The sequence below is a fragment of the Sarcophilus harrisii genome, chromosome 6, assembly GCF_902635505.1.
Source record: "Sarcophilus harrisii chromosome 6, mSarHar1.11, whole genome shotgun sequence".
NCBI classification, from domain to species: Eukaryota; Metazoa; Chordata; class Mammalia; order Dasyuromorphia; family Dasyuridae; genus Sarcophilus; species Sarcophilus harrisii.
Window position 1 is genome coordinate 177,820,095 of NC_045431.1, and position 24,313 is coordinate 177,844,407.

The window sequence follows — 24,313 nt, forward strand, 5'->3', positions numbered from 1 at the left end:
CGCCGCCCTCGTGCGTGCCAGCCCGAAAGATAAGCCGCGGTGCGTGCCTTACGTGCATGCGTCGTACGTGCTCTGCGCTTCGGATCGCGCTGCACGCTGCGGGATGACGTCATCGTGCAGCGCCTCGCCGGACTTGTGAGGAGAGGTGGCGCCGCGCGGCTCCCGCGCCCCCTTCTCCCGGGCCGGCGAGAGGCGTCTATGGGGCCGCCGCTGAGGCTTGACTCTATGGCGAGGACGAGGCGAAGGAGCACGACGACCGCATCGGCACCAGCGGAGGTCCTCGCGCCCGGGGTCGCGGCGCGCGAGCACGCGGGGCGGGGCGGGGGTGGGGGAGGGGCGCGGCAGAGGGGGGAGGGCGCGGGCACGCAGGGCGGGGGAGGGGCGCGGGGGCGCGCGTCGGGCCCGGGAGCGAGCCGGGAGGGCAGGGGGCGCGCGCCGATGACGTCAGGGCTTTGTACTGCGGGCCTGGGCCCGGCGCGGAGGGCGGCCAGGCCGGGAGGTGAGCCCCTCGTCTCTGGAGGTATGCAAGCGGAGGCTGGATGGCCACTGGTCGGGCCCGCGGTCCAGGGCACCCCCGCTCAGGTACAGCTCAGACCCAGAGACCGGTGGGGACCGGCCGGCAGGCCTCCTCCTCCTCCGGGAAGTCTCCTCGGGGCCCACGTGGACAGGGCGGGCCCGGCTAGCGCCGCCTCCCCTCCCCCAACCGCGCGGAGGCGGGCGTATCAGGCTGCGGTGGGGGAGGCGAGGCCTGGGTGGGAAATCAGGGCCACCCCTTTTCCCCCGGCTCCACCTTAGTTTTCGCGCCGGTAAAAGGGGCGACGGACGGAACCGCTTCCTTCCTCTCTCTTCCGGGGGGTGGGGGGAAGAAGAGGCGGGAGGAGGGAGCCCGGGAGGGGCGAGCGCGGGCACGGGCACGTGCGGAGGGAGGGAGCGCGCGGCGGGGGCGGGGGCAGCTTTTCCCGGCCTCGTCCTTGGCCTTGTCCTTGTCCTGGGGTTGGGGCTTGGGGCCGGCGCGGGGGTTATTTATGACTGTTGGCTCTAGGGCGGCCGCCGCCGCCGCCGCCGCCTCCTCCCCTTGGGCGCGGGCGGGGGCGGAGGTGGGTGTGCCCGAGCGCTCCCCTCCCCCTCCGCTCCCCTCGCCCTCCTCCCGCCTTCCTTCCCGAACCTTCTCCGAGCTTCTGTTCTCCTGCCTCCCACCCAGCCCTTCCCGAAAGGGGAGGTGCCTCCCGCCGGGATGCGGTCGGGGCGGGCCCAGCCCTGCCCCCGCCCTCGGCCGTCCCTCCCCCGGCTGGCCCGGGACACGTCGGCGCTTTGGGGCCGGAGTAGGGGGGGCGGGACTGAGGCTCGAGAAGCGCTGATGGGCTGGGGGGGGAAAGGGGGCCTCCCTAAGCCCCGCGTCTGCTCCCCGCCTTTCCGTGCGCTGGGGGAAGAGGTGCACGAACTGTTTCTACTTTTCCCTCCCAGGACCCAACTGAAAAGAGATAAAAAGGGCACTTTTCTTCATCTACAGCGAATAAATGTTTACCCGAGTAACTTTAAGCTGTTAATTTCGGATTTGCAAGAACTGGGTGACCTCATTGTGGCTTATTAGTAAAAGATGAAGCCTAACAGAGGGCCTTGCTGGTTTTACAATAGCTTCTACTCTTCCCCATGTTCTCCCCCCAAAACCTGGAGTGTGACTTACTCCCGGTAAGGCTGTGGGAGTTACAAAATTAAAAATGGGAAGCCCACGGGGGAGTTTGGCAATGGACAGGTTAAGGTTAGGTTGGGTTGTGTCTTTCCACTGGGTGTATGGGAGTTGGCCTAACTTCTGGGAATCCTGAGTTCTCTTTGACTGTAGCGTGAGGCATCAAAGTAGTATTTATCAGTAAAGGAAAAACACCCTTATTTTAATTCAAGTCTCCTAAACTTTTAACACCTCTAATAATTGAGGACTCTGCCAGAGGAGAATGGGCCTGAATAGGTTAGCTGGTTGGTTACCTTTACAGTTGAGATCTTCAGTCTCAAGTTGAATGATCATTTTCCACAGGTATACATTGGATGTATAGTGTTGGACTAGAGTAGGATTTTAATTTTTTCTGTGTCCTGGCCCCCCTGGGCAATGAGCCTGGGAAGCTTACAGATCCCTTCTCAGAATCCTGTTTTTACAAGCATATGATAAAATACAGATACAACTCAAATTCTGTGATTCTCCTAAACCTTCATTAAGATTAAGTCCAGTAACGCATGGAATCATTTCAGTGCATATTTTCATTGTTTTTTTTTTTTTTCCCCCTCTTTTAAAGTGGTTTTTAGGACAGTACCTCTGTGAACATAGTACTTGGACTAATACAATAGAGCCTAATAACTTCTTATTGACTATCACATAAGAGTGAATGTTTGCTTAGAATAAGATGGCTCAAGCTAAGCATGTGGTGTTATTCTAGCACAGACCCAGTGTAAGCAGTCTTGGTCTCATCTCAGAATAATCCTTCCATTGATAACAGATAATATCATTTCTTCCACTGCAGGGGGTCTGCCCATCTTAATTTTCTCTTGATCTGTAAACATTTCCTGCCTGGTAATAGGGCATGTAAGCTATCCCTCTGAGGCCTACTTTTCTGGAATCACATCTTTTATAAGGTCTTTTTTGTCCCTCTGCACACTTTCTCTTAGGGAGTGCACTCCCCCTGTCTCTTGGCTCTCTTTATTGCAGGTTTGGGTAATCTGTTCTTCAGAGGAGTGTTATTGTAAGGGTTAAAAAGATGACCTTTTTTTCAAGGAGAAGCCAGGAGTTATTTCCAGTACACACTAGTACTTCCTAAATGTCTTCTAAGCAGGCCTTTCTTTTATATGTTAGATGCTGAACCAAGGTAAAAGACCTGATTTCTAAGTGTCACTGGCTCAAGAAAATGGGTGATCTCTGGGCCTTAGTTTCCTGTGATGAAAATAACTGGATGTTTAAACTAGATAATCCCAAGGTTCTCTTTAGATAAGAGATTCTGAATTTGTTAGTATGTAACTAGAAAAGAGTAAAATTAGTTGTTGTTACTGTTCTTCCTGATCTTATTTTGGTATTTTCTGAAAAGAGTAAAATTAACTGAGTTGTTACTATCCTTCCTGACCTTATTTTGGGATTTTCTTGGCAAAATTACTGGAGTGAGAAGGCATTTTCTTTTCCAGTTCATTTTAGAAATGAGAAAACTGAGGCAGATAGATTAAGTGACTTGTCAAGGTTCATACAGCTAATTTGTATGTGAAGCCAGATTTGAATTCAGGAAGATGTCATTCTGACTTCAGGCCTTTTGGTCTATCCTATCCTATCACCTATCTGCCCCATTAGTTGTAGTGCATTACTTTTAATTAGTTTAGGTTTGTTAAGTTGAAAAGATTTGTTGTTTATTTACTTAAAAAATAAAGAAATGGCTCTTTTATAAGCAGGGCAGCAGTTACTAACAGTGACTAGTATTTATGGCCAGGACACGGTGCTAAGTCTATTATAAATGGGGAAACTGAAGCAAACAGGTCAAATGACTGGTTCAAGGTCACACGATTAGGCTGGCATTGAATTCAGGGCTCTGTACCATATCAACTTAGTACTTATTACTTTTTTTCAATTGAGATATTTCTGCTTATTGACAATGTTTTGGATCCCTTGGTATCTTTCTCCTTTTATCTGGGGCCATCTTTTAAACTATACCATTTCAAGTTAGCATGTAGTCCAGATTTTATGATTTTCCTCAACTTGTTAACTAGTCTAATTGTGACTCTCAGAATGTTAACACCAAAAAGGGTCTTCAAAATTCTCAAGTGAAACCACTTTGCTTTATAGATTTAAAAATGAAAGAAGTAAAAAAGGAGCTTAATAAGGTATTTTCTTTTGTTTTAAATAGAGAAAGAAGGAAGTAAACCCATTATCTTTCTTTCCAAATCCCCCTGCTTCCCTATTAACTGCCTGGGACACTTAAGATTCCTCCAGTTCCCCATACTCAAAAAACAAAAGCCCATAAAAATAAGATATAGAGAATCTGTTAACTGGAACATAATCTCAGCGAGGGAGAGAAGAGACTGGAAAAGGGTTCAGTCTTGTTCTCAAAGCCTAGCTCACACCACCTTCACATAAGTCTTTTCTCAAGCCCTGTCATTTTCTACTTCCAAGACATCTCCCTCATGTGTATCTTCTAACACAGCCACTACCCTGCTGCAGGCCTCAGCCATGCTTATAACCTTCTGGTCTACCTCAGATCTGCCAGTTCCCCAAGTTCATTACAGCCTGACCCCTTTCTAGGGCTCCACTTGTCATTGCCATTGCTCTGCCTGCTGTTTCCCACACACATCATTCCCTGTCCTGGCTCTTTACCTTTTCACTGGTTGTCCTCCATGCTTAGAAAACTTCCTTACTTCCTTTAAGACTGTTCAAATCCCATTTTATGGAGGAAACCCTTTCCCAGTCCCCCCTTGTGCACCACCCCTTCTTACCTTCTACTGTTGGTGCCTACCTTTCAGTTTCCATTTATCCTATCTTTATCTGTATGGGTTTTTGTTTAATTTTTTTTAATCTCCCTATTAGAATATTAATTTCTTGAGGACAGGAGCTTTGTTGCTTTGTGTCCCCAAAGCTTAGCTCAGCACTTCTTCTTGGAAGTGCTTAATAAAAGCTTGTGGATTGACAGGTATAGTAGAAAGAATCCTGGACAAGCAGATAAGAAACCTTGTCAAGGTCTGGTTAGATGTTGGGGGTTTTGTGAACTTGGATGGGGGAGAAATGACAACTTTATTTTCACTAACCTCTAACTGAACTTGAGCGAATTTCCTTCACTGATTTAAAAACATCAACTGTGAAGATGGTCCATTGGCTTCACCAGACTGCCAGAAAGGATCTGTGTATCACACCAAAAATTAAGAACTTCTGTATTTGATGATTTCTTTAGTTCTCTTCCAGATGGAACATTCTGTAATTCTAATTCATTTGTACTCTTTCTGCCCTGTCCCTCTCATTTTTCATTTGAAGTAGTTAAATACTTTGCTCAAGGTCACATAGCTGGTTAGTGTAATTTTATCAGAATATGAACATTCCGTACAGTTGGGAGATGTATACTTTGCAAGTCAGGGAAAATCTGGGTTACTTCTGATTAGGAGATAGACATTACAAGCAGATTTATTCAGTAAGTTTACTGGGTGAGACTGCTTTGGGACCAGGATTTATTCACGCTTAATTGAAATTGTGTTATTAATTTGCTTTTTCTTTTGAATGTTTCAGGTACAAAAATAAAGGATAAGAAAACTTATTTTATAAAACGACTCTTCAATCAAGTGTAATATTTTGATGCTTGTTGGCATCTAAACCTTTTGTGTTCCCACTATGCCAGCAGCGACTGTAGATCATAGCCAAAGAATTTGTGAAGTTTGGGCTTGCAACCTGGATGACGAGATGAAGAAAATTCGTCAAGTTATACGGAAGTATAATTATGTTGCCATGGTATGTTCATAACTTGTATGTTTTTTATTTCTGTTTTTTGTAAAATTGCTGGTTGTTCAATTGTGGGGCTTTTCTTTGATGTGCATGATGTGAAAGGTAGAAAAGGGGAAAATATTTAAATGTTAAAATTTTCTATTGCAACATAGATTTGGGCTGCATTTTATTTTCACTAAGTGAAGATTAAATGACTTTTCTTCTCATAGAAAAAGGTTTTTATTATTTTTCTTAACCTGAATTCTAGATAACTTGAAACTTACTTTCCCTGATATTACTTAGATGGTTCTTTGATCTCATTGCTATTTCCATAGATCAAAGACCCTAAACCATGCTTTTTCACCTTATTTGATGCTTTCTTTGAATTTTCCATTGAGGAACCAATGTGCTAGAGACCTTTTTCCTTTCTTTTTGGTCTATGCTTAATTTTTAGCATGAAGGATAGTACTAATTGAACCTGTATTCTGTTTGTCAGTGAAGCACTTTCATTTTTAAATGAATGTGTAGTGTATCTTCATTTCCTTCTTGAGACATTGAGAACTGTACCAAATAACATTGATTTTTGGGGGGTGGGGGGGAGGGGAGGAGGCGGGAATGGACGGTGGAGTAGAGTATGAATAATTTGTGGTGAAGGGAGCATTAAACTAAATTAATTTCTTCCACTTAACAAGTGCAAAGTTCCAAGTAATCATCAGTTATTTTCTAATTCTGTAAGTCTTAACCCACTGTTTGGTGGGTGAAACCATTTTTGCTGCATCACTAATCAGGAGTGGGAAAGTGGAAATAGATCTATTTCCCACAGAGTTGAGTGGGTGGGATTGGAATGTTTTTTACACTGTTCTTTTCAGAAAGTGAAAAGTGATGTATTAGCCAAAGAAAATTTAAGAACAGCCAGCAATGCTAACATAAGGTATTGTTTCAGAAGCTTGGAAATGTACAGTGACCTGTTGTTGCTTTGGACTTTAGCCCTAATTCTTGGAAGAACTGGGTTCTTGGTGCTGTAGTATACAATGACCATAGTTTCATGTAACCTTTCTGGGGACTTGTGCTGTGATTTTTCCTCAAGTATAAACATGTTTGATTATCTTTGATCTGTTAGATATTATGTACCAAACCTTTAAAATGACAGTTTTGTGCTTTTAAGGAAACAATTCTCCATTATTTCAAAATTTTTATTAAGTTTTAACATTTGACAAAAATAAAATGTGAAGGTTGGTAGGTGTGAGAGTGAAATGTAAAGTAACACCTAAAACAAAACCCCAGAATTCTGTTTTTTTACCTAAGTAATTTAGTAATAATTGCATTATATTTGAGGTCCTTTGACAAGTAATGAATTTCTAAACATTTTACAGGACACCGAGTTTCCAGGTGTGGTTGCAAGACCCATTGGAGAATTCAGAAGTAATGCTGACTATCAGTACCAACTATTGAGATGTAATGTAGACTTGCTAAAGATAATTCAGCTTGGGTTAACATTTATGAATGAGCAAGGAGAATACCCTCCAGGAACTTCAACATGGCAGTTCAATTTCAAGTTTAATTTAACGTAAGTTTAAAAAACAAACATTTCTGAGCTTTGTTTTTTAGTTATTAGAGGTTTGGGGGTAGTTTTTTATTTTTTGTTTTTTATCAAAAGGGTCTAATTGAACAAGTTGATAAAACTAAAATTCTGTAAAAAGTGTAACTTTAAAAATTAAGCTTCATTTTTGATTAAGGTTTAGATAAGTACTACTAGTCCCTTTTTAAAATGACATGAAGACTATCTGATTCATTATGATTGTCAGTTGCATTGAATGATCTACCAACCTCACTTTTATATTAACCTTAACCTATCACTTGATTTGTTTCTTATTTCGTTTTGTTATCTTGAACTTTTTGCAATTCAGTAGGGTGATTTTAATATTTTCATACTCATTAGTAAACTTAAAAATATTCTCATTCAGCTAAAATTCCTATTTCCCACATTAAATAATCATATAATTGATGAAACTCTTAAGTTACATTTATGACATATTTTACATTATTATTACATAATTACATACAAATAATTAACAAAATTAATAATAAAGACATAAATAACTATCTACAATATTTCTGTTATGAGAAAGTTCAATACCTATCATTTAGGACACTCAGTAAAACAGTACATGATTCCTCTTATTTCCCAGAAATAAATTTCACTGTTCAGTCTACTTTAAATACCGAATATCCTTCATATTTCTCAAAATAAGAATTAAATTCAGTCTCGGGGGGAAAAAAATTATATCTTTTTCTTTTGCCCTCTCTAGTCATCATTGGGAACTATCTTTCTAGAATATATTGTCTTAAAAAATTCCTCATGAATCAAAGCTAAAATTCATTCCATCTCTGACTCTATAGGGAAAAATACTTCATAATAACAAGACATATTTACCTCATGGTTCCGACCTGCCAACAAAAACTACTTTTCTCAACATTCCTTAAGTTCTTAAAGATACAGTAACCATATCTATATTCTTTATGAGAACTGTAAAGTGGTTTTTTTTTTTTTTTTAATTGCTATAACTTTTCAATGACTTCCTCTTCTCTTACCCTTACCCTAAATAGAAACTTCCTTTGTAACAGAGAAGAACAGGCAAGTGAAGCATCAAAACTTTGGGCTCATCTTGTTCTTTACTTTCACCTTTCCTTAGAGGCAAAAAGCATGCTTTGTTGTTATTGTTTGAATTGATCTGAGGGAAACTTTGACTAATGTTTTACTTTGCAATATTGTGGTCCTATAAAAAATATTGTCTTGGTTCTGCCTGTTTGAGTCTTTATTAGTTCATCAGTCTTAGATTTCTTTGGATTAACAATATTCCATTACTTTGTAAACCACAGTTTGTTCAGACACTTGTTGGGAGGCATCTCCTTACTTTGTAATTCTTCTCTAGGACAAAAAGTGCTGTTCTACTTTTAGTTCTTCCTATGCCTCATCTTCCTGAGCTCTCACTGTAACTTCCTCTCTTATTCCTTTTTTGCCCAGGCCATGGCCCCTACTCATTGAACTTCTGATCCTTTTATCCTGTCCTGACTGATGCTCTTCTAGACACTTACCCTGAATTCCTCCCATATTCATTATCACCCTTTTTGTTAGTGTGCTTCTGAGCTCTAGTGGAAGATGTGAGATTGCTGTGTTCCCTGGGACAACTTACAGATTTGTGTTAGCCATTCTCATCTACTTGTCATCATTGACTACTCTGAGTCTTCTGAAGTCCTGCTGCTACTTGTCCAAACTTCTCAAACCACAGCCACTTCCCCATTTGCTTTCTATAGAGAATCTGGACCCATAGTTTATTGAAAACATTGTGACCATCCTTATTGAGTTCCCATCTCACCTTAGTTCTATATTTCAGATCATCTTAACAAAATACTAAGTACATGTTTTTGTGCTATATTATCTCATCCATAACAAAGTCTAGAAAGGAAGTGCTATTGTTTGCCCCACTTTATACAAGAGAGGTTAAGTGGCTTGCTTACTCAGTGTCATACAGCCAGATTTGAACTCATTTCTTCCAGACTCCCAAGTCTAGTCCTCTGTCCACTGAGGTGTCCCCCTTGGAAACCTCTAATCTCATCAGTGATCCTCTCTGGATAAGAAGAAAGAGTTTTTTTCAGTAAGCATTCCCTACTGTCATTGACCTTCACCCTCATTTTCAGGGACTTCTGGAACCTTTATCAGGGACCTTGAAGGTCCCACGAGGCAAACACTTCTATCTGCTCAGATGACTCCATTCCACCCCATCTCCTCCCACTTATTTTCAGTCTTTCTGTCGTTATTGGTTGCTTTTCTATTGCCTCTAAATCTTCCTATGTCTCCTTCATCCTGAAAAAACCCTCACCTAGATCCTTCCATCCCTGGCATTGCCCAATGCTTGGCCCACAGACGATGCCATTTAAGTCTTTGAAAGGAATGTAGAGGGGTTAGGTATTTTTTCTAAGGGCACACCACCTGAAAGTGTCAGAGCCAGCTACTGGTACAGTGTCCATAGAGCCTAGGAAGACCTGTGTTCAAACTCATTTCAAGACATTTTCTAGCTGTGTGACCCTAGACCAGTCATTTCATCTCTGTCTGCCTTCGTGTCCTCAATAGTAAAATAAGGATTTTCAGAGCACCCACCTCGCAGGGTTGCTGTGAGGATTTATTGAGATGATATTTGCAAATTGCCTAGCCCAGTAGGTGTTGTATAAAGTTCCCTTCCCCTTCTCTATGTCTTTTGTCCCCGTTTTACAGAGGAGAAAAATAGACTTGAGAGTTTGTGTGGGTTGTCTTGTGGTCACACAGCTAGATTCAAGCATGGGTCTTGTGGCTCAAGTGTAACACTTTTTTATATATACCATTCCCTCTGGGAGCAACAAAAACAAATAAAGGGGATTGAGTGATATCTCCAAGGAGCTCAGATGATGGCTGGGTAGATGGGGAGTTGGTGGCAGTGGGAGAAGAGCTGAAGAAGGCATGCGGATGGCACCAGATTTCTGATCCCTGATGCATTGGAGTCTGATAGGTGTCCAGTTCAGGGGCAAGTCCAGGAGGTCAAGGTTGCTGGTTACCTTCACAGAAAGATGGCCAGAGACAGGAGGAAAAAGAGATCCTGGGGAGCAGGAAGCCGAGCTACTATTTGTAGCAAGTCGTTCTTCACAAGTCTTGTGTGAACCTTTTGTGACCTCCCTGGCAGGGAGGTGCCACTGTAATCTCCCTTTTACAGTTAAGGAAACTGAGGCTGGGAGAGTACTTTTCTTGAAAGCAAGAGCTATTTTTCCATTTCTTTCCCCAGTGTCCAGTAGGGTCAGGTTTTTCTGTCTTTACCTCCTAATCCTTTGTTCCCTAATGGAGCCTCACTTCGGTTTCCCATAGGAACACTTCTTCCTAAGCATTCTGTGAGACCTTTCTCTTTTAAAAGGAGCCTCAGTCTACCCAGACTTTCTGAAAGGAAGAAGCTTAACTGATTAGCTTGAGTTTTTTGTTTTCTTTTTCTGCAATGGTGAGAGGATTGGAAAGAGCAAAGGAAAATTTATTGTAACATCTTTTCTAAAAATACAGAGAAGAAGAGATCAGGAGGACATTTTTGAAAGCTATGGGTTGATATTATGTCTTTGATTAGCAAGCCAAGAGCTGTTATTTTATGTTCTACCATGAATGTGGAAATGCTTTCTTGTAAATATATAATTTTAAGGGGGGGGAGTGATTTGCCTAAGCTCATACAGGTAGTAAGAATCAAAGATGAGATTTGACCCTAGATCCTCCTACTTCAGAAACACTGGATGCCATGAACATAGGATTTTTTAACATGGCAATTTCTAGAAAAATGACTTTCATGTGTGGTTTTTTTCTTTTTTAATTTTTAAAATGTATGTTTTAGAATAATTGCCATTAAGCTGACAACTATTGTATCTTTTATGACATCGTACTTCATACGTGTTATAGTATCTTAACATCACATTTGGAGAATTCCTTTTGAATCCTTTCTTCTCTCCTCCAGGGAAGACATGTATGCCCAGGACTCTATAGAGCTCCTAACAACCTCGGGAATTCAGTTTAAAAAACACGAGGAAGAAGGGATTGAAACACAATATTTTGCAGAACTTCTCATGACATCAGGTGTCGTGTTGTGTGAGGGAGTCAAGTGGCTTTCATTTCACAGGTAAAGTTAGTGTGTAAAATTTCGATTCATTCTCTCTCTCCCCTTCCCTCCCTTCCTCTCTTGTCTCTTTCCTCTGTTTCTATCATTTTCTTCTTTCCACCATGTTCAAGGAGATAATCTTAAGTAGATTTAACAGACGTGTTATTCATTAAGGCATTATCTTATAAAGCATCTCATGGTATTGCTGCAAAAAATTTCTAGTAAGGAAGATTATTTTCTTTTTAATTGATTTAGTTTTTCCATTATGAGAAGAGCTGCCAACCTAAAACTTGTATGAAGTCCTTGCTATGAGCCAGTCTTTTTTGCTAAGTGCTGGGAAAATAAAACCAAAAATTCTGCTGTGGTTAACAAAATGTTTGCTTGATATTTGGGGTGGGAGGGAGTGTGGAATAGATGGTGACCAGATTTTGAAACATGTATAGGAAAGGCAGTTGAGAATATGATGACTGCAAAACAGGGACCACTTGGTTTTTGGTATACCTTCAGACAGAAGAGGTTGATTTTCATCAGAAGCCACTGCCCTCTTCATTACTTATTTCTTGGACTTTTTTCAAACTGGTGGCTCCTAAGAGGTAGACGACATGTCATGGAGCATTAGACTTTCCTCCTTACAGGAATGTTGGTCAGGTTCATTTGCAGGCTGGCTGTATTTCAACTATGTATTGGTTATTGAAGGCTTCTAACCACTATTTATAACATTGTTACTATAGAAAAAGATACTTTGTTCTCAATGACTAGGTTTTTTTCTTCACTTGGAGATACTCTGTAATTTCCTTTACATTCCAGAAAAGAAGGGCTTTCTGGAATAAATTTTGTATGAGTCATGTCTTTTAAAAAAAAAAAAGAAAGAAAGAAAGAAAGGAGAAAAAAAAAGGCTATTCATGGAAATTTGGGTGGATGCCTTCCCTTCTTTTGCTTGGTATCAATTTACCTTGAGCAAGCAGAGTCATTTGGAATGATTCCATGATCCTCAGAGTTCTCACTGAACATGACCATCCATCTAATGACAGTTTTTCTGATGATCATCTGAACATTATATATCTTTTGGGAAAGTCAGAAGAAGCACTGAATTAATCTGGTCTAAAGTACATGTTTTTTTTTTTTTTTTTAATTAAAAAAAATAAAAAAGGTTCAGTCTTCCAGATTTGCCCAAAATGGCCTCACCACAGTATCCTGACTGAGAAGTTTGTTATGGTTTGTAATGAGTTTCAGCAAGGCTTCTTTCCTAAACTTCAGTAATACATATCATTTGGGGCCATTCAGCTGGGAGTGGAAGGACTTGCTCATGGAACTTTTAACAAACTCCACTCCATCCCGACTCCCTTTTTCATTTTCTCCTCTACCCTACAGGAGTCTTGATGCCATATCTTGGTCCAAATATGGGTCATGGCTCTAAAATAGAAAGGAGAATGGATAGAAGTGTACAAACAGAACTCGCCTTACATGAACAGGCCTTTTCACAGACTCCTTTGTAAAGTGATTTTTATGTAATATGAATTTGTTCATGGACATGCGAAAGCGAGGCAGGAAGGATGCCATGTAACTGGGGAGGAGAGGGGTTGGTATATGGTTCAAGGGCATGTGAGAGTTGAGAAAGGAACAGAAAAAAAAAACACTTGAGGGTTAGAGCCAATCATGTAGGGTTCTGGCTGGAACATAGAGACTAGACAAGGTGGACAAGAAAAGGGGCTGAGGAGGTAGATCCATTGGGGGCCAAGTATGTGGAATAGAAAGATTTCTTGGTGCCAGAGATCTAAAGCAGGCCCCCATTTGACTAGTGGTGAAGAGCTGGATGGGAGAGGGAGGTATTGTTTTGGCTTGTCAGACAAAAATCAAGCACTAAAAGCTAGTTGCATGTAATTCTAGGCATCTGTTTGGAGGGACACTCCCTCCTCCCCATAACATACTCCAGATTTGGGAAACTAGTATAGGAGTACTCTGGATCTCCTGAATCATTGAGTGAAAGTATATTGGGTGGCTAATTGGGGAAAAGAACACTTCTTCCCTAGTGCTGCCTTCAGCACCCCTATAGTCTAGTTAACCAAGTAGACAAATGCATCAGAGGTATTATCTGTTCTCTTGATAATGTTACCAAAATGCCAGCAAAGATGAAACTCAGAGGCTGGCTGTGATGAGAAAACAGACTTTGATGACTGGGAAAGAGAAAAGATAGTGAATGAGCAAAGGGAAGGGTGTTCATATGTTTAACCAGGATGATGGAGCATAATAAGCTTATCTCTGAAATAAAGAGGTCAGCTTGTGAAATGAATGAAATGTTCCTTGAATACCAAACCATTAAAGAAAGAGTAATCTGACAGAAGAAAATGTCTTAAGTGGACAGACTATTCAGGGAGGGGGCTTTATTAGTGATTTGGGGTTTCAAGGTAAGACTGTTAACACCATTGACAGTAATAGGGAAGTCTTAGTGAGAAAAGAAGACTTTAGTTTTTGACAGGTCAGTTAGTGATGATGGAAAGTGTGTGTTTTTTGTTTTTTCTGTTTTGAACACAGCAGGTCTGTTTCCTAGGTAACCTGCATAGGAGATGATTGGTATTATCCCAACTTTTTGAAGATAGGAAGATTTCATGGTCTGGTCCCTCAAGACATGGCTCCTATTATGGAGAAGCCAATGAAGGGGACTGGCCTTGGTTAGGCTTTTCCTACATCATTCCCAATCCTTTTCTTCCCTTCTTCTCTCCTTCCTTTCCTCCCCCCATTAAGGCAGTTTTGAATTTGGGTTTTGTTGTGGCTGAATAGGGGATTCACTGAAAGCATAGTGGCCTTTTCTTTGGGAACAGTGACTCTTGTCTCAGTGCTCAGATTCAGTCAGAAATGCAGCAAAGGGATTTGAGCTAAAAGTGGCATTTGCTAAAGAACCCTCGATGGAAAAGCCTTATCTGCAGACCGCATTGCCAGTAGTCCAGCAAGCCTCATCAGATTTGGGAACTTTCCCACAAGAGGGTTCAATTCTAGAGTTTTCACATGTAACAATATAAAGCATTTTCTTTGTGATCTCTTAGGTAATGCTTTCCCATGGCATGGCATATGTTAAATGTCTGCCAGGGAACTGCAAACTCTAGCCAACCCAACCAAATTGACCTTTCCCATATATTGGTCACTGGAGGATGGTTCTTTGCCGTCAACACTTCTTATAGATGTTATACAGTCATAGAGGGAAGAGATAGAGGCAAGAGGGTCCCAGAGACCACATCACAGATTCTAGAGGGTAGAACGTAGACTTACAAGAGGTTTACTTTTTATGCTTTGGGATTTATTTTGTCTTTTTCTGGTATTTGACCCTTTTGTAGTGGTTATGACTTTGGCTATTTAATCAAAATCCTGACCAACTCTAATTTGCCTGAAGAAGAGCTGGACTTTTTTGAGATTCTCCGATTGTTCTTTCCAGTCATCTATGATGTTAAGTACCTCATGAAGAGCTGCAAAAACCTCAAGGTAAGGTTTTAATGTTGGCACACTGTCCAGAAATTACACTCAGTTACTTTGGCTGCTTTAGGTGGGGATCACAGCAGGAAACCCAACCCAAGATGATTATTCCATCTCAAATGTGGAGTTTGTCATTCCTTCATAGGTAAAAAGTACTCTTATCCAAGTATATGTGAGCCTTTAGGCACATGCTATTGACATTTGGGGAGCCCAATCTGTAAGTGTGGAGGACTAGGGACTAGGGTTTTTGGAGACTGGTGCTCACCTGCTTCCTGGACCACCCCCTGAAAAAATATCTATTTTCTCATTGGGGTTCGTGGCAACAACAAAAAAGAGAGAGAGCAGCATTCTCAGTGTCCTTTGGCAGTTTTTTGGTTATCCTGACCAAAAACCAGCTACTCATCTGTGTGAGGCAGCACCGAAGACCTGAGTGGCAGCTGTATTTTATAGATAACTTGGTGAAAGAAAGCCAGCATTTAGTGAGGGGCTTGGAGACACCATAGTCCTCAAGGGTAGAGGAGCCCCATTGCTCCATGGGATGCTTCATCATACAGGTCAGCATCTACCTGGTGATTTGAGGAGGAAGAGATTATTGGGGATGGGGGGTGAAGGGCAGCCAGGAAGGTTTTTACACTTGCACTGACCCATGGAGAAGAAAGGAGAAGATGAAGGACAAGTTTAGGGAATGGCAAATAAAATATTTTGGCTGAACACTGGATGCATGAAGGAAGGAATAGGAGGTCAGGCTGGAACAATTGCCTAGCCCCTTATGGCAGGGTTAGACCAAACTGATAAGTTTAAATAATCTTCAAACAGGGAGCTGCTAACTGTTTTTGGTTGAGGCAGTAACATAGTCTGGAGGCCCTGTCTTGAGGAAGAAAAGGTGGTATGAAGGTAGAATCCACAAGTCTTGGCAACTGATTGGATTTGGGGAGAGAGGGAAGGGCAAGATAAGCTTTAAACATTTGTTGATTTGAAGGACAGGCCCAGCTAGAAGGTGGTATGGGCCTGAAGTTTGAAAACTCATTAGGTTGGGAGATGTACATATGGTAGTTCTCTCTGTTGAGCTGGACCTTGAATCATGGGAATTTGGGCTGATGGGAAATCACTTGAGAGGTATAAGAGGGAAAGCCAGAGTGAGAATAATGTAGTAAGAAGCTGAGAAAGAGCTATCAGGTTAGAGGAAACCACCTAGAAGAGGTCAGTGTCATAGGAGGCAAAAGGAGGAGGTCATCAGTGTCCCAAGCAGACAAAAGAGACTGAGAAGAAAAGGCCCTTGGATTTGGTAATCATGTGCAGCCTTTATAAGGACTGCAGCAGAAACTAAGGATGCAAGGGGAAGGATCAAAGCGGGTAGATAGATGTTTATGAAGGGCAGAGGGAAGAGGTGGCACAGGGAATGGGAAATTGAAGATAAGAGAGAAAGCATAGGGATGGATATTAATGAGGCTCTGTGTGGAGACCTTGGCAAAGAGGAGGGAAGGATTTATTGAACCCTTACTTTGCTCCAGGCACTGTCCTGTACTCAGTGTTTACAAACTTGACTCCATCACAGGGGCAGTTCTGCCCCAGAAACAAGTAAAAGAATAGAGAATGGGGTGAGGGTGGAGCAGTATTTGAAGTATGGGAAAGAAGAGTTGTTGGCAGGAGAATGGAAGAAACAACAGTTATAAATTCATGCTAACCTCATGAAAAGCCTCATTTTGAGACCCACTCGTCTGAGAGTGAAGGGGTTAAGAAGGGAAGAGAAAGGGTGCTATAGTCACTGTGTGGTTTCTTGATGGTAGTTTTTGTGGTTACTTTCAACCTCCAGGAAGGCTGGAGTGGGCAAGAATTTAGGGTTTGGAAAAGTGTAGTTCCTAGGCCCTAGATCCTTCTTTATGATTTCTGGCCCAAAGCAGTTGTCTGGGGAGATGTTCAAGGAATTTGTGGGATATAAATTTCAGCCCCCAAACTTAATATCACATATTTAGTCTTTTATTTTCTTCATCAAAACCTTTTGTCTCTTGCTCACAATTTCTTAAAACATTTTATGTCATGCTATAATAAATAGCCTTGAATGCACATTAGCTTTGTCCAGCTCAGGAGAAAAATAAATGGATATAAGCAAATTCATTGGTCTTCCTCTAAAGAAGTGCTTTTTTGTGTCATGGATTCCAGTGGATCTTAATCCAGATCATCTCTTGATTCCACCTAGCTTTAGAGGGATGGATAGATGAGGAACTTAGATGTGACCCTAGGAAGATTGTCTAGTACCAGTCCCTCATTGAACAGATGAGGTCCAGAAACAGGTGGGAATGCCACTGTTTGATGTTAGTGATTCTACTCCTTGTCTAGTGTTCTTTCCATTAATCCATTCTGCTGTGGGGGTCATTGCAAAGTAAGTGAGGGAAAAAAACTCCATTACAAATGTGTATGGTCCAACAAAGCAAATTCCCATGTTGGCCATGTCCAGAAACACAATAGAAGTCATTTGTCCACTCCATTATAATGGGAAAACTCTCTCCCAAATACCTTGTAAATATATGCAGGTAAGTCAGTAACCAGCAACCCGCTTTTTCTCCATTTGTCACCTTCACTTTCATGAGATTTCAACTGGTGGTGAAGGCACTTTCCCTTTGTGACACTGGCTGTTCTGCTTCTTGTAGGGTGGCTTACAGGAAGTGGCTGAGCAGCTGGAGTTGGAGCGGATAGGACCACAGCACCAGGCAGGATCCGATTCATTACTGACAGGAATGGCCTTTTTCAAAATGAGAGAAGTACGAAGAACTCACTGCTTTTTATTCAGATGTGTTTTGTGGGGCATTTATGATTCTTTTCTTCTGTATGGCAGATTGTTCCTGTGGGCAAGGTCACAAGAGGCAGGGATTTTGTTCTGGTTACTCCAGAGTTCTCTCTTTTTTTTACTTTGATATTTGTTTTTTCAGATAGAAGAATAATCTAGTCTGGTCCCTTCCTTTGGTAAATAAGAAAAGACAAAGCTCCCCCCCTCCCCACCTACTGACCCCTGTATTTTGTCTGCGGTCAAAAGTAGAGGATCCCCCATTCTGGGCTCAACTTTCTCACCCATGGTGCTTCCATGACATCTCCAGTTCAGCTGAGCTGAAAGTTTGTTAAAAGGCACAAAGTCGGGCTTAGAATTGAATGGGTTTTGTCATCAAGACCTTGACTTTTTAGTGACAGAGCTAGAATTAGAGTCCAACTAGCCATTTTTAGAACTTTTTTCTCCCCATTTGATGGTTTCCATGCTCTTTGATGTGATAGTCCCCTGAGCTGGGCTTGTGGTTTTAGGAGATGGATCCTTGTTGTTCTTAATGAACAACAATTACAGGACATCAAAGCAGGAAGAGACCTTGTGTGTCATCTGATCTGACCTCTCCTCTCTCCCCTGGAGGAAGCCTGCCCAGGGAGATTGGAAGAGGGGCTTCTTTTTGATTTGAACTGGTTGGAAGGGTAAGCTCTAAAGCTGAGGAGTTTCCTGCCTGTCAGGTCTGGATAGCACAGGGAGGGTCATTTTGCCTTAGCCACTTTATGGGGCTTTCTGGGCTGTCTAGGTATAAAGCATAGAACAGATCTCTGCTCTTAATAGTTACTGTTCAGGAGATTGGATGAAGGGCTGGGCTTGAATTCTACTTCTGACACAGCCCAGCAGAGGAACCTCTCAATGCCCTGAGGCAACTCCCTAAGATTAGCATTTGCAGAACAGGGACTCTGTGTAGTCCTTTGTGCTTAGCACCCCCACCAAGAATTGAGAATTTCCTGCTCACATTCTAATGGAGATAAAATGTGTAAAAATAGATATGTGTCCAAGAATGTGTTGGTGTCATTGGAAGGTGACCCCAAAGGAGGAAGCATTGGCAGCAGGCGGAGGTGAGGAGTGAGAGCATTCTAGGTATTGAGGGTAGTTTCCCCAAAGAAACTGGGAGATGGTGTGCCACATGGGAGGACCAGCAGATAGTCCATTATGGCTGGGCTACAGAATAGGGAATAATGTAGAAAAAGATTGAAAAAGTAGGAAAGGATCTGCTTGTGAAGAACTTTAACTTCCAAAGAATTTTCTCTATGACTGTAGAAGTGATTTATTCAGTAGTAGGTGATCTCAACATAGTTAAACTTCAGGATTGAGAAATGATTGGTAACTTTGGAGACAGCAGATAAGTTTTTGGAAAGTGTTTAAAAGATAATGGGAAGACTGAGTATGAAGGATTGGAATGCTGAAGGTTTTCCAAGAAATTTAGCTGAGAAGAAGTCAAGGGCAAATAACTAGCAGACATGGCAAAATCTAGCAGGAATTGTTTAAGGTAGTGAAGATCATTTTTATCATCAGCAGGAGAACGACGAAATAAGGATTCGTGTACTTACTGAATATTTGGATTCAAATTGGAGGTTGGAGAGAGAGATAAGAAGGAAGTATTTTACTGCAAGAGACCAAAGGGTAATAGTGTGAAGGCTGCTTCTGTAAAAAGGTTGGCCTTGGAGAAGAGAAGCATTGTCTATGTGGAGACTGGAAATTTGGAGGTTATCAGAAGAATGGGAGAAGACAGGTGGAATAAAATATTAGGGGAAGTCCTTAGTGGAAAGAATTGGGCCTGGAAGACTTGAGAGAAGAAAATTATTAAGTTGTAGAAGAATTTCCTTGCAATAGGGAGAGGCCAGTGAGGTTGACTGTCACAGATCTGGAGGAGATTGTTTCTGTGTTCAGTAGCATGTGAGGAGGAGCAGAGAAGGCAGGAGTAAAACAGATGTGGATCAAAATGTACAAGTCAGAGGTACCAAATAGCACAACCAGAACTCCGACTCCTTGGGCATTCTAACCTGTATTCTAGCTGTAGCAAATTTTAAAATGAAGAATGTGAATATAAATCCAAGCCTAACTACACAAAAATATGACTGTAAAAACATGGTCTTGAACTATTTGGAAAGTCTTCTGCCCTGATCCATGAAGCATCCACATCAAGGAAATGATGAAACCACACATCCTTCAAGTCTTCCTTGAGCACAGATGATATTCTGTGCATCACAAAGATTAGCCAAAGAGTTCCTCTAAGAAGCTGCCTGCCCAAGTGTGTTCTGATTTGACTTTTAATTTTTCAGGAATACATCTATATTTGAGAAATTTTATCTTATTTTAGAACTAAGTGAAGAATGTTAACTGATGATTCCTTATTTGTATTGAGTTTGCAGTAGAATAAATGCTGGAGTCAGAGTAGTATTCAAATTCTGCCTCTTGTATGTATATCCATAAGACAAGTCTCTTAATCCCTTAAGTTGAATTTGTTCATTTGGAAAGCTGGGTTGTGAATAATTGTATCTCACGGGATAGTATATGAAGCACCTTGTAAACTTTTAAAGTGTTTCTTAACGGTGATGTTACATTATACCCTGGAAGGTAGGTAGTGTACATAACACTTTCCTTGTTTTGCAGAAGATGAAACTTAAGACCCAACTCAGGAAACAAGTCTTCTAATGACATTGGATTCGTGGTCTCTCCATTTCCCCATACTGCTTTTGATTTAAAATGCCCCACTAAGTTTGTATAATCACTATCCTTTTCAATACTGCTTTTATGTTTCATTTTCCTAATTTTTAATGGTGATTTTTGGGCAATAATTGGGGCATCTTTTTAAAAAAACTTTTTACTTCATTGAAAAATGGCTGGGAAACAAATGTGCTAGATTTTCTTTCTTCTTTTTTAACTTAATATTTCTCTTCTTTCTCTTCCTCCCAATTACATATAAAGATATAGTTTGAATTCCCAAATCCCCCCCCCCCCCCCAAAACAGCAGGCAATTTAATATAATTTTTAAACGTATTTCGTTTTGTGAAAGAAGAGTGATGAATTTTCTTATCCAGAAGTGGTGGGTGATTTTGAGCAAGTGAATCGGTTAGGTAGAATATAGATCCCTTTAAACATTTAAAATCTTTGTAAAAGGGAATTTAACTTAGCCTTGTAAATTGCTTTGTAGAGTTACCTACAAAGGTGAAATTAAATTTCCCAGCCACTTCCATAGTTATTTCTTAGTGTTGTTTGCAGTATTACCTAACCTTCTATCAGACATAAGCCTTCCTTGTACCCTCTTAGGTCTTGTGCAGCTCAGACTTGCTGCTGGACAGGAGTCGTCCATTTCCAAGGTTCTCTCACTCCCTGATGCCTCCAAGCTCTGAGGGTGCTAATGTTTGCTTGCATGGACTTTACATGTTTTCCACAGCCTTGGGCTAGGTTGCCCTCCACAGATGGCAGCAGGCCAAGCAGCTGGCCGGGACTGTGAGTAGTGAGTAAGCCTGCCACAGGAGGGGCTGTTGGGAGGAGGTCTGGGTTAAGCTGTCCTTTTCTTCACAATTCCCCTTCAGATGTTCTTTGAAGATCACATCGATGATGCCAAGTATTGTGGGCACTTGTACGGCCTTGGTTCGGGCTCCTCCTATGTGCAGAACGGTACGGGGAATGCGTATGAAGAGGAAGCCAGCAAGCAGTCATGACATGAAATGGATGGACAACAGGCCTTGGTGTTTGGAGCTACACATGTGCTTGTATATAGGTTTTATCTCCAGTTAAATCCCTTGGACAGTAGACAATAAGGCTTTTTCTTTTTTTTACCCTGCCTTCTCAAACCGTTTTCTCTTTTGTCTTTCAGTACTAATTATGACCATTCCTTCCACAGATCCTGATAAGTAGAAGAGTCTTCAGGTTAAATTTGGCTGTATAATTAATCCATCTGTTAGCAAGCATGTGTGGCCAAGGGGAACATCCGTATCATACTCAATCTTTTGGTAAACATATCTAGTTGGTCTTAGTTTGTACCCCACACCTCTTCCCCCCGTTCCCAGATTAACAAGCACTGACTGTAACTTATTGCCCTGTTTCATGTCTGTCCCTTCCAGTATGCAAGAGTTTTAGCTATTTGAGATTGTGGACCATCAATTTTGCACTTTAGAGTGACTCAGATCCACCATTTTAGTAGAAGTTTGGGTTTTCCTTGCTGTTAGCCTGAAAGTTGATCGTTTGCCAGTTTTACACAGCACTCTTGTTTTGGACCCATGGAACAGAGTCTATTTACTGTGCTGTAAATTGTTGACTTGGCAAAGCTCTCCAAAAGGAAAAGAGGGGCTCCTGGAGAGTTGAGCCCCTGCTCACTGTCCCTGGGGCTTTTGGAATCCCACTCACCAGGCCCGGTGGGTTTTAGATTGGTCTCTGAATGGGCTTTGGGACTGAAGAAGTGCTTCGCGGCAGTTTTCCGCCTGTGTGCCGGAACTGCCGGCACCCCCTTGGCGCGGCTGCGCCTTTGCCTTGGTCCGCTTCCTCGCTCGCTTTTACCCTCCCACCCTTCGGCTGTCCCTCTCCCCTACCCCATGATAGTCATATTTACCGAGCCCTTGTTTTGGCGACTCCACAAGTCAGTAAGTCCAAAGAGAGCAAGTCACCTTAGGTATGTCTTATACCAAATTAAATTAGAAGAGACGAGATTATGCTTTTGTAGTTGCTACAAAGACAAAAATGATTAAGAGATTTGTTGTAAAACAACAAAACGACAAGACAAGTTAAGAGTGAATAAAGTCACCTGAGGAGTGTAATGCTTGTTTATTTTGTGTGTATATCTTTGCAATATATTTTCTATATATTGACAGAATAACTGTGAAATACTTTCTTAGCCATGTAGACAGGAGCATGTGAGCAGGCCAGAGCATGTGAAGGAAGACTTTGGTAATGGGTAACTTAAACGCTACTCAGAAATGATGATGGACGGCAAGTCATGGTGTGTGTGTGTTACCTGCACTTAACTCAAGTCGTATTAGCTGTTTGCCAGATTGGCTTGTTCCCTTGTACTTTAACATTCTTTTCTTGTTGAGTTACGATGCTGTAACTGGGTGGTCCTTCTTCAGAAAAGTTACTTGCAAAACAGAAGGTATTATTTGTTTTTAAAGCTTTTGTAAATAAAGGCTTCAAAAATGTTTTCTTACATCTATCACTTGACTGGTGGTCTTCTTTACAAATGCCTTCATGTGGGGCTGGCTTAAAGTCACAAAGGGAACTGTTAAAAAGATCCATGGTCTTTTCAGGCCTAGTGTCTAGTGCTCTTTAGACTGCATTAGAACTAGATGGTTCTAAATGCTTGTCAGTACTATTACTAGAAACCTTTTTATACATCTTTTAGCCTTCCATTACTGTTTTTTTTATGGGTTTTCTTTACCTCTGTTTTTAAGAAAGGCAGAGATTGGTTCTCCTATTAGATGTAGATTTTAATTGATGATTACCAACCTATTTTGATAAGTGAATTTTATATTTATAATCTTATTTCTGAGAAATAATTTCAATCTAACATGACATGAGCATAATCGTTTTCATTACTGTGATATAACGGGAAGCTCTCTTATAAATGTAACTAAGGCCCTGATAAGCTAAGTTTCACCTAGCGAATAAACTTCAGAGTGACTCTAACCCCAAAGTTAGAATTCATTTCGCTCTATCTTGAAAAATGTATTGCTCTTTATTGGTAAACACCAATAAAGCCAGAAACACCCAAAGAGCACATCCATCTCAATGTTTGAGCATTCTAACAAACCTTAAGGTTAAAATGATTGTTAAACTTCAGAAGAGCCAGGAGGCATTTCTGTATTTGGCAGTAAACTGACCTTTGTATAATCATGTATCATGTCCCTGAAACAGATTTTTATTATGTGCCCCTCTGGGAGAAGCTTCAGTTTTGAAAACAGCTATTTCAAATGAACATCTCAGAAAAATTGGGGTAGTAGAGTCATGTGGAAGGATTGATAAATTCAGAATTTAAGCTTTGATTGAGTCAGAGGAGTTGAGTTGGTACATCTCATTTACAGTTATTTCTTTAAATTCCTTATAGGTAGAGTGGTCACTTGTGACTTTAAATCTCAGGAAAATTGCCAGTGTCTTATGTAGGCTCCCTTAAAAAGATGGGGGAGGGGGGGTTGCCAGCAATGTGAAACCCAGCAGTGAAGGAAAATTTCAGAATGTTCTTTCAATAAACACTTCATTTCCTTCTCAGGGCTAACATAAGTTTTTATTATATTCCTTTGCCAACGCTTACGTTGCATAGTGAAAAGCAGTGAGAAGTATTACCTCATAAAGCAATGAAATGAAATGGGCAAACTAGATCATCTCAGAGATTGAAATAAAACAGGAAAGATGAGGAATGACCCTCAAATGGAATGATCAACCAATACTTATGTAACTTCTAGAGTGACCATTTAACCATATTTTAGGCCCCAAGTGACTAAATGAAGTAGAAATAGTACTAGTTAGAACAGGATGAGCAATTAAAAGTATGTATATAAGTATACACAGAAGAAATCTCTGCTATAGCAGTTTTAGAAGCTAGGGGGTCATTTGTCAAGATATGAAGAAGGAAAGTACCAAAGTGGTATCAATCAGCTACTGAATTGTGTTCCTACTTTCCCATCTATAAATCTCAGAATTATATTCCCATAATCCAGTCAATTCAGTCATCTCCAACTCAAATGACTCTATTTGGGGTTTTGTTGGCTTTGTTACCAGAGTGGTGTGCCATTTCTTTTTCCAACTCTTTAGATTAGGAAATTTAGGCAACCAGGGAATAAGTAATTTGCTCAGGGTCACAGCTAGTTTCTGAGGTTGGATTTGAATTTGGGTATTCCTGATTCCCAGCTGGGAAGGGAACAATGAGACTTTCTCAAATGGTTTTTTTTTTTTTTTCCAGCAAATTACATTTTCATAGTTAAACAATTGACAGATATAGAGAATATGAGT

General features: G+C 41.3%; 1 protein-coding gene across 2 annotated transcripts; it reads left to right on the plus strand.

The window, feature by feature from the left end:
- Positions 1–68: 68 nt before the first annotated feature.
- CNOT7 (CCR4-NOT transcription complex subunit 7) lies at positions 69–22,520 on the plus strand. 2 transcript variants are annotated; one of them, XM_031942479.1, is made up of 7 exons: positions 69–276; positions 5,240–5,458; positions 6,805–6,998; positions 10,951–11,112; positions 14,421–14,565; positions 17,205–17,315; positions 20,908–22,520. In XM_031942479.1, the coding sequence occupies exons 2-7, from the start codon at positions 5,342–5,344 to the stop codon at positions 21,034–21,036; spliced, it is 858 nt and encodes a 285-aa protein (XP_031798339.1). In that variant the 5' UTR covers positions 69–276; positions 5,240–5,341; the 3' UTR covers positions 21,037–22,520. The 2 variants fall into 2 exon arrangements, with proteins under 2 accessions (XP_031798339.1, XP_031798340.1); XM_031942480.1 differs by lacking the exon at positions 69–276 and adding an exon at positions 445–582.
- The last annotated feature ends 1,793 nt before the right edge of the window (positions 22,521–24,313 follow it).

Coding starts and splice junctions, on each gene's coding strand:
- CNOT7 (XM_031942479.1), top strand. CDS start 5,342: ATGCCAGCAGCGACTGTAGATCATAGCCAAAGAATTTGTGAAGTTTGG. Junction 5,459..6,804: donor AGTATAATTATGTTGCCATG/GTATGTTCATAA, acceptor AACATTTTACAG/GACACCGAGTTTCCAGGTGT. Junction 11,113..14,420: donor AAGTGGCTTTCATTTCACAG/GTAAAGTTAGTG, acceptor ACCCTTTTGTAG/TGGTTATGACTTTGGCTATT.